Here is a 10,031-nt window from a genome sequence, read left to right as displayed (position 1 = left end):
ACTCTAACGAGGGAGCTCAAAAATTTATGGGGATTTGGCCTTATGCAGAAACCATTAGGAACTCCGTTCAGCCCAATACGGGAACAATTAAGGAGAGTAGCACGCTGAGAAGATCGATATCAGACGATGGGAAATTCACGAGACAAGTACAAGAGTGGGAATTAAGAACGCCGAAGTCGAAAAACAGACCTCACGTTCAACCGACCAACTTAAAGTCAGCGCTCAACGAAACCGAGGATGTAGAAAGGAAGAAGCCGACAGAACCGTGTGCCATTAATCAGCCTAGAAGAAGAAAAATCACCGTGCAAAACCCTGGGTTGCCCTGGTTCGCCAGAGGAGCTTCTAAGAAGCCGGCACCACCGCCGAGAGCCAAGAAATCATCTGATAGTAGTAGTGATAGCGAAGAAGATAGTAGCAGTGACGAATCGGAAAAAGAAGAGTCGAAGAACAGAGCCCTAGGTAAGACTCCTACAAAGGCCATAGACACCAAGAGCAAACAACCAACTCGAGAGAGTCTGAAGAAAGAGAAGTCCAAGAAGAAACAGACCAAAAGAGACAGCTCGAGTAGTAGCTCCGACAGCAGTGACAGCCTTAGCAGCCAAGAGAACGACTTCGATAGCTCCTCAAGCTCTGACCGCCACGAAAGACGGAAAACAACAAGCTGCAAGAAGAAATCGTCCCGACGATTAGAACAGGAAGAGAGATTGGCCAATCACTTGTATCAACTCCAAATTATACAGGGGCGGAACATCAAGTTTGCTGGTGAGACTAGAGACGACCCAGAAGAATATTTATCTCAGATACAAGAGTGCAAGGAGAGTCTAAATCTTAAAAGCGAAGAGATTTTGGCCATGATTCCCCATACTCTATCAAAGAAGGCTAGCATGTGGTTCAGAACAGAAAAAGAAGGACTTAAAACCTGGAAGACCTTTAAGAAGGCATTCGAAGAACAATTCATCAGCGAGGTGAGCGACAATGACGTAATAGAAGAACTACGTAGACGAACGCAGGGTAAAGGGGAGAAGATATCTACGTATATTATGAATTTCAAATATATAGCAGCCCATCTAAAGAGACCGATGAGATTAAAAGACCAGCTGACATTATTGACAGAGAGGTTACGGCCGGAGTATCGTAGAGCGATTAGACGGAAAAAGATAGAATCCTACGAAGATGTTAAGAGGTACTGCCGAACACTAGAAGAGGAGATGGAAAGAGATGCGATGTATACACCACCACCCACTGTTGAAAAAAGCCGATTCCCAGCCGCAGCTTGGACGCCAACACCGAAAGCCAAAGTAGCAGCCGCCAAAGAAGTTGAGGAAGCAGCAGGAGTTACCGACGCGAATTCAAACAAACAAAATATTAACAACAACAATAAAAATAAGAAACAGAAGCAACAACAGAACCCGCCAGTAGTAACTTCAGCCTCGATCACAGATCAACCAGTGAATAACAACTCAACTAGCGAGCCCAAGCAGACTAACAATGGCCCACCAGTGTGGAGACCAGTTAACGTTCAATCGCAAAGGCAGACCCAACAGTCGCAAGGCAGAGCTGACGCCAGTGATGCTACCCAGAGTCAACCACTAAGCCGGTACAATAACAGAGGCTCTACACCATTTGTCGGAGCATGCTATCACTGTCAACAAGTGGGCCACAGAGCATCAGCCTTCCCGACTGTAGAATGTTACGCCTGCCATCAGAAAGGCCATAAATCGCCAGTTTGCCCCAATCGCAGCCGGGGCCAGATCCAGTGTCAAGTTTGCGGCCAATTCGGCACTACCTTCCAAAATTGTGGAAACTGCGCTACCTTTCGAACGATGTGGGGAAATGGCAACGCGGGGGCATCCCTGGGGCCGATGCCACCCGCAACTCAACAATAACGGCCTCATACGTTGTGGTGAAAACTCCTAGCTCTGTAACTCCGTTGTCAGAGGTGGTTGAAGTTTTGGGAGGGGGAGGTAGTGGCCGAGGACCACTAAGTACAGAGGTGAAAGAAGAGAAAGAGAAATTGCTGCCAAAAGCTAACGCAACCCGTTGGCCAAATAACAGCACAGAGACGAAAGAAGAGAAAGAGAAATTGCTGCCAAAAGCTAACGCAACCCGTTGGCCAAATAACAGCACAGAGACGAAAGAAGAGAAAGAGAAATTGCTGCCAAAAGCTAACGCAACCCGTTGGCCAGATAACAGCACAGAGACGAGAGAAGAGAAAGAGAAGTCACGGCCAAATGCTAACGTAACCCGTTGGCCAAATAACCGAGACGAAGTAGAGGAAGAGAACAGAGTAGCAGCCGGCGAAGCAGTTCTAAACTCCTCGAGCAACGAAGAGGACAGTGTATCCCGCCCGTGGAGAAACGAGCTCCAGAGCAAAGTACATTACAGCCAATTCGAAACTCAAAACGAGTGGAATAAACCTACGCCGCTGACACTGGACTCAAGTAGCGAATCAGATGGGTCGTTAGTGGATGAGAGAGTGAAAAATAATAGAAGCCAAACCTCTGCAAACTTGAACGCATCGAAGACTAGAGGCCTAACCCTAGAACAGGGCACCCTTTACTCCCAAGAATGCATTAATAAAGTCAGACAGAGAGTTGCCAGTAGAGAAGAGAACGAGAAGACAGTAGTTGGAAAGGAGTGTGAAATTGAGCCGTTAAAAGTAGAGAAGTCGGAGAAGAGAGTCTCTTTCGAGTTAGAATCGGAACAGTCGGACCTATCAGATGACTCAGACCTTGTGGAGGTTTCGGGAACCTGGGAAGATACGCCAACTCAAGTCAAAAGAGAGAAGATTATCGAGTTGATAGAAGAAGAAGAAGATTTTGAAAAGTTGAGTAAGATTGAATTGGCTGTCGAGCAACTACAGTCGACAGATATAGCAGCCGAAAACCAATCACTACCAGAGACTAAGGAAATTGCTGAACAGAAGAAGCCAATACCGCCAGACCCCAACGTCGACTACGTAAGCCCACCCATCCAAATCTCAGACGAGGTAGAGCATCAAGCTCCTACGGCAGCTGTGATAACCGATAATCGGAACTACATGCAAGTAGTCTTGAGCGGAACAACCTATCGGGCACTTTTCGATCCTGGCGCCGTAATCACCTTAGTAGGCCCCAGAGTAGCCGAGAAATTTGAAAACCGACTGATAGCCGCTAAAACTTCTATTCAGGCGATTACGGGCGAACTATCACCCGTAATGGGATATTTACAGATCAATATTGAATTGGACGGCATTGATGCAACCATTACAGCCCGCGCAGTTAAAGAGATTGGGCACGACGTGGTATTCGGTAGAGATTTCTGTGAAATCTTTAAAATAGATACGGATCACAGGGGTTGGTGGAGAGCAAACGGTGGAATATGGCGAAGATTTAATAGCCAAAACCCGTCTGAAAATGATAAAGTTTTCGCCGAATGTGCCGGAATAACAAAATTAGATGAAGACGAAAGAAGACAAATAGAAGAGATAGTCGACGGAACTCTGCCCGAATACTCGCCGGATGTATTAGGTTTCACTGATCTCACCGAACATCACATCAGCCTAACGTGTGATACGCCAGTGAGACAGAAATTCCGCCGGAGATCACCCAAAAAGATAGAGTCGATTCAGAAAGGAGCCAAAGAGTTAGAGAGACTAGGTATCATAGAGAGATCAGCCAGTGATTTTGTTAGCCAAGTAGTGATGGTGCCGAAACAAGGCACGGACGAAGAGAGACTGTGTGTAGACTTTACAGACGTGAATAAATTTACTAAAAAGGATGGGTATCCGTTACCGCAAATGGACGCAATTCTTGACAGGCTGAGGTGTGCCAGATATCTGAGTAAAATTGACCTACGTCAAGCCTATTTCCAAATCAAGATGGAGGAAAGTAGTAAGAAATATACCGCTTTTGCCGTACCAGGATATGGATTGTGGCAATTCACTAGGATGCCGTTTGGCCTGATTAATGCCCCCATGACTCTACAACGCCTAGTGGACACCTTATTCGGCCCCGAAGATACTCCTCAAATTTTTGGTTATTTAGATGACATAGTGATTGCCACAGACTCTTTTGAAGAGCAGAAAATAAAAGTTAGGTATGTACTACAGAAACTGATTTCAGCCGGACTAACTATCAACCCCAAGAAATGCCAATTTTGTGTGAGTCAGATCAAATACCTAGGTTTCGTTCTAGATAAAGACGGGCTTAGGACTGACCCCGACAAAGTCGCGCCGGTATTGAATTGTCCAGCACCGTGTAATGTCAGAGAATTAAGAAGAGTATTGGGAATGATAGGTTGGTATGCCAGATTCATTGAAAACAGTTCGGAAACTAAAATCCCACTAGTTAAACTTCTACGCAAAGACCAAAAATGGACTTGGGGAGACGAGCAGCAACAGGCGTTCGAAAAACTCAAGAAAGCCTTAACCGTAGCGCCAGTACTCGCCAGACCCGATTTCAACAAGCCTTTCTGTATCCAATGTGACGCCAGCAACGCCGCCATAGGAGCTGTGTTAACTCAGGAGTTTGACGACGGAGAACACCCGATTGTGTATGTCAGCCGAGTCCTAACAGCCGCCGAGAAGAACTACACTACTACAGAGAGAGAGTGTCTAGCTTTAGTATGGGCCATAAAGAAGTTACGGCCATATGTCGAAGGATACCATTTCACAGTGATCACAGATCACAGTGCACTACGCTGGCTTCGCTCGTTAAAGGAGCCCAGTGGAAGGCTAGCTAGATGGGCACTTGAAGTTCAGCAATGGGACTTCGACATTATTCACCGTAGAGGCGCGAACCATAGAGTGCCAGACGCCTTGTCGAGGATGCTTGAGCCAGAATTAGCAGCCGTGGCGGAGATCTCTGATCCTTGGTATCTCCGACGATTTAAAGAGGTAGAAGAGTTTCCTAATAAATTTCCCCAGTGGAGAGTAGAAGATGGTCGGCTATACCGATTTAAGAGAGATCCGTTGTTGGACCCTATTACCCATAGCGACGAAGCCTGGAAATTAGTCATACCAGCCGAACAGAGAGAGAAAGTCATGACTGTTGCCCACGTGGAAGTTACCGCCGGACACATGGGGATCGAAAAGACCTACGATAGAATAGCGAGAGAATATTTTTGGCCGGGAATGTACCACGACGTCCACTCCTTTATCACCGCCTGCCCAGTCTGCCAAAGATACAAAGTGTCGCAACAAGGCCCACAAGGCCTTATCGGCAAAAGAATCGTAGAAAAGCCTTGGACCGTGGTAGCCGCCGATATGATGGAATTCCCAAGAAGTAAAGGCCAGAATAAATACTTACTAGTTTTCCACGACCTGTTTACCCGCTGGGTGGAAGTCAAGCCATTGCGTAAAGCAGACGGAAAATCAGTTGCCAGAGCTTTTGAAGAACTAGTGTTATTTCGCTGGGAGACGCCAGAGTATTTGTTGACCGATAACGGAACGGAATTCTTGAACAAGCACGTTGCCGAGACGTTAAAGGAATACGGTGTGACACACGTTACTACACCACCATACCACCCTCAAGCCAATCCTGTCGAGAGGAGTAATCGCACCCTCAAAACAATGATAGCGATGTTCGCCGAGAGTCACAGAGATTGGGATAAACATGTCCACGAGCTTCGTCACGCCATGAATACCGCCGTACAATCAACGCTCAAAACATCCCCAGCCTTTTTGAATTTTGGCAGACACCCCTCACCAGTCAAGAGTCTACGTACGGAAATCGAGGGTCGAGGTCCAAAATTACAATTAGATCCTGCCGTGTGGCAAGATCGTATGAAACGACTGGATGCGTTACGAGAGCTCGTCGCCAAGTTTATAGATAATGCGAGAAATAAGCAGGGGGAGACATATAATAGAAGGCGTAGATTGACCAATTTTGCAGTCGGGGATATGGTTTTGAGGAGAACTCACTATCAGTCGAAAGCCGCTGAGAGTTTCTCTGCCAAGATAGCACCCAAATTTGAGGGACCCTTTCGAATTACAGAGCAGAAATCCCCTACCGTGTATATCTTGGAAGCCGAGGAGGGTAACAGTCGGAAAATCGCTAAAGCACACGTATCGGACCTGAAAAGATACTTACCGCCGCGAAATCCTAAAACTAACAGCCCTAACCCCGATCCTACGAGCCGGTAGTGAACTGCAGCCCGTGGAAGGACGTACCTGGCGTATAGACATTATATGTGGTTTGTATTGGTGGTGGAGTAGAAAACTGTGTTGTCCCTATGATGAGTGTGGAATCCGCATTTAATTACAGTAATGTTACAGATAAGGAACTCCGTGATGCCACGCCGAACTCGCTCCAGAAGCCTCCTGACGGAGTCACGACATGTTGCCGAGGAGGAGTTCGTGCCACCGACGTTTACTGCCGTGCCGCCAGATTTTGTGCCCCCGCAGTGGTCCACGAGACACGAGCGTATTCGTGACCCTAACGGCCCGAAGAGCGAGGAGACGATGCACCGCGAGCTCAGGGTCCGGGACGCTATTCGTCGCCGAGAGATGGAAGAGGAAGAGGAGAGAGAGAGAGAGTTGTTAGCCGGATCGGACGACGAGGCGAGAACAGTCGAGACGATGGAGGTGGCCGCCTTCACTCTGGTACCGGCCGAGACCAACACCAAGGTGGGTGGGGGGAGGAACCCGAGCTCCAAAGTCTCGCCTTGGTTTCGCCTGGAGAGCGCCGAGGAACGGGAGAGCAGAGAGGCCGTGGAGGAGTTGCGCCGCGTCGTGGAGAAGGAAACGGGTGTAGACCTCCCTACCCAGGTCGAAGAGCGTACTCTCGACACGAGAAGCCTACCCCAACGGCCCTTCACCACGCGCGATGCTCGCGAGGGCACCACGACCCCAAAAAAGGACCCCGTGTGCTCTACTCCCGAAGATACGGTAAGGGAGAGGAAGAGAGGACTCCAGTTGAAGGTGAAGCTGTCAGGCCTCCGGTACAGCGGGCTGAAGCCCATTCCAACGGACCCTGAACTGGATCCACCCCCATACAGTTGTTTCAACTGTTGGGGGAGGGGCCACACAGTCTTCAACTGCCCAGAACCGAGACACGGCAAAATCTGCCTAAATTGTGGTAGATTTGGAGAGGACCTCAACTCGTGCCCGCGCTGTCGGGACCGCCACGCTGAGTACTTGGCGACGGTAGGCTCTCACAAGGGTGTAACGACCAGGACGTCAAGCCCTAAACCCGGAACGAGTCGAGATGAGGCACCTCGCCCCACAACACCTCTGTCACCCGAAGGAGCGACAGCCACCTCCCGCACGGCGTCCATCTCCCGTCACCGCCGAGAGAGGTCCATCACCTGGGCCACCCCGCTCGCCAAGGAGTCTCCCAAGCCCTCACCGCCCCGTAGTCCCAAAAGTTGTTCGGCTGGGCGTCCGCGAATTCGGAGGGGGGATCCTTATGCGACAACCGAGCCCACTACCACCTCCAGTTCTTCTACCTCGTCCAGGAGTGGATCACCGCCTAGAGAGGAGTCTCCCACCCGTGGAGTAGCTGAGGCTGTAGCCGAGACGTTACGCCTCATTGATGAGGTCCGAGATCTGCCCCAGGACATCAGGGACTCGATCTTGAGGCGAACTTTCTGCCAGCCGAAACCCCGACGATCCAGGAGTAGGTCCAGGAAGGACTGAGTTCGCCCTCACAGCCAAACTACAGCCAGTTACAGCCAGTAGAGTGAGTTTCCTAATCTAGACCGGGTTTATCAGCCCAAAATTTTGTTGACCTTTTTTTTTTATTATTCATTGTATAAACTAATCATGCAATTCTTACAGCCCTGCAGTCTCGAGATAGTAGTTGTGAGAAGAAGAGAGAGAGAGAGAGAGAGAGAGTGACATTTTTCTTCCTTCTTAGGTAAAGAAAAACTGAAACATTCAGAGTATGTTTAGTTTTGGGAGGGGGAATGCGACGGGGTGACCGTCTAGTATTAAGAAGTTCTCTCTCTCTCTTTTTCTACGTCACCCTATCAGAACTGCATCACCATGAGTTAACTCTCATAGATTTGGTATGCATTTTAGATAGAAAAGAGCCGAGAAACAGCCGAGTAGCCGTAAGCCCGCACGGGAGAGAGAGAGAGAGATACCAGCCGCGCGACTACACACACACGCTGGAGCTCACGCACGCGACACCTAAGCCGCTCGAGTCAGAAGATAAGCCCGCCGCCGGGAGGGGGAAAACCTCGCGCCAGGCCGCGGCAGCAGATACTATACTGTTACTTGTATGTGTGAAGCATTGAGAGTGTGTGGAAAGAATATTCACCTATGTAACCTAAAGAATTATTTATTTGTAATGTATGACATGAGAGGTGGTATGATACAGTGTGAAAACCCAACGATCGCACGAGAAAACATATGTAAATCGCCAAATGTAACGGCACTAGACCGATAACTATGTATTGCGTTTGTGTGAGTACTCTAGGGAGGTGTACCGTCGCGCCTCGGCCAGAGAATTCGCCCACTTGATTTTTCGTCGCAGCCCAGAGAACATCCCTACGGTTTGACCAGACATTTGTTTATTGAGAGTAGAGTAAAATATAAGAGTGCGTTATCCTGTCGATATTGTTATAAGAACGAGGGAGAGGTACGAGAGAGAACTTCAGCCGGAAGGTAGTGTTTAATGGTAATATTTATAATATATACTGAGTGTGAGAGGAATAAGCCGGACGTTGCGAAAGTCGGAGCGTTACTGCCTCGTGGCAACATTTTTGACGAGCCGAGATTTGTAGTACCGGATAACTGTGTGAGCGTTGTGTGCGAAAACGGAAATTGTAGCTAGTAGAAAATATCACCTTAGAGCCTCGCGTTTATTATATTACAGCCGGTTTTTTTTTGTAAGTAAAGATTTGTGAAGTGATAATCAGTCGAGTGGTCTAAGCTTATTACTTCCTATTTTCCCGATCGAACTCCCTCGGAGAATAGAGTCTCGTAACTAGCCGGAGACGCGACCCCAAAACGTTCGCAGATAAATCGTCCAACCTGGCGCCTTCGAAATAAATACGGCCGGGCGTTAGTAGCTAATCACTGTTGCAAAGGAAAATAACGAGAGAAAATCTACCTCGTTACAACCTACCACCGACTCTTGCGAAATACGCCACCCTTCTCGCGTTTCATTATCCAACTTGCGCTCGACCATATGGATAAGCCAACTGTGCCAATGTTCGCATGGGCAACCTACATCCTTGAAGGTTTTAAGCGCGGCTTCCGCCTTCTCCAGTAACTCGATCAACTCTCCCGAAGATTTCCGCTTAACCGGTTTCATATCTATCAGCAATTCCATATACGTATGCATGCGTCTCGTAGGGTTATCGTACCTGCGCATCAGCTTTTGCCAAGCCAAGTCAAAACTAGCATCCGTCAACGGAAGACCCTGTACTCTGAGCGCTGCAGGCCCTTCAACCGAGTCTAATAAATATTGCATCTTGATGGCATCCGATAAGTTGGCCTTGTTTTATATTCTATAACCCCAAAAACACTACAAACACTACTTAGATTAGTTTTAGCTCAGATCCTCAGCCTTATTCGCTAGACCCAGCTCGAACGGAGACAGAAGCAATACGCTCTCTCTCCAAGTATAGTTCGGTCAGAACAACTTTTTGTGCGTGAGTTAAGGCGCTGGCAAATAAGTACAGTGCCTTATAATTGCGGTTTTAAATTAAATTAAAATTCTAAATTATAATGTAGAGAACAATATGATATATATATATATATATATATATATATATATCTTCCTATATTATATAGTCATTTTGGCAAGACTCCCCCCCACCATCCCCACTACCCCCCCACCACCCCCACCACCCCCCACCACCCCTCCACCACCCCCCCACCTTGGCCCCCCCACCAAAACACGTAAAATTCTTTCATTTTTCTGTTATTTTCGAAAATCTCAAAAACCCCCCACCACCCCCCCATCGCCCCCTCCCCCCCCCCGCCTGCCCCCCCCCCCCCCCCCCCACCAAATAACATGACTGCTCTCTGCGTTATCGGGCTTGAGACCGTCATACTTTCACAACGCTATTGCGTAGTAAAATAAGGCCGCATTAACAGT

The 10,031-nt window shown here is 48.2% G+C and overlaps 1 protein-coding gene across 1 annotated transcript; it reads left to right on the top strand.

Annotated features, from left to right (window-relative positions):
• The first annotated feature begins 1,079 nt into the window (after nt 1–1,079).
• LOC107981944 lies at nt 1,080–8,840 on the top strand. The gene is made up of 3 exons (XM_016988872.3): nt 1,080–1,682; nt 1,742–7,661; nt 8,003–8,840. The coding sequence occupies exons 1-2, from the start codon at nt 1,080–1,082 to the stop codon at nt 6,122–6,124; spliced, it is 4,986 nt and encodes a 1,661-aa protein (XP_016844361.3). The 3' UTR covers nt 6,125–7,661; nt 8,003–8,840.
• The last annotated feature ends 1,191 nt before the right edge of the window (nt 8,841–10,031 follow it).

Source organism: Nasonia vitripennis, assembly GCF_009193385.2.
Source record: "Nasonia vitripennis strain AsymCx chromosome 1 unlocalized genomic scaffold, Nvit_psr_1.1 chr1_random0002, whole genome shotgun sequence".
Lineage (NCBI taxonomy): Eukaryota > Metazoa > Arthropoda > Insecta > Hymenoptera > Pteromalidae > Nasonia > Nasonia vitripennis.
The sequence above is the reverse complement of the archived record's forward strand: the minus strand, read 5'-3'. Positions and strand labels throughout refer to the sequence as shown.

Excerpts from the sequence above, each read along its gene's own strand:
- LOC107981944 (XM_016988872.3), top strand. The coding sequence starts at position 1,080 with ATGAGATTAAAAGACCAGCTGACATTATTGACAGAGAGGTTACGGCCG. Across the intron at positions 1,683-1,741 it reads GAGCATCAGCCTTCCCGACT|CCGGGGCCAGATCCAGTGTC; the intron begins GTAGAATGTTAC and ends CCCCAATCGCAG.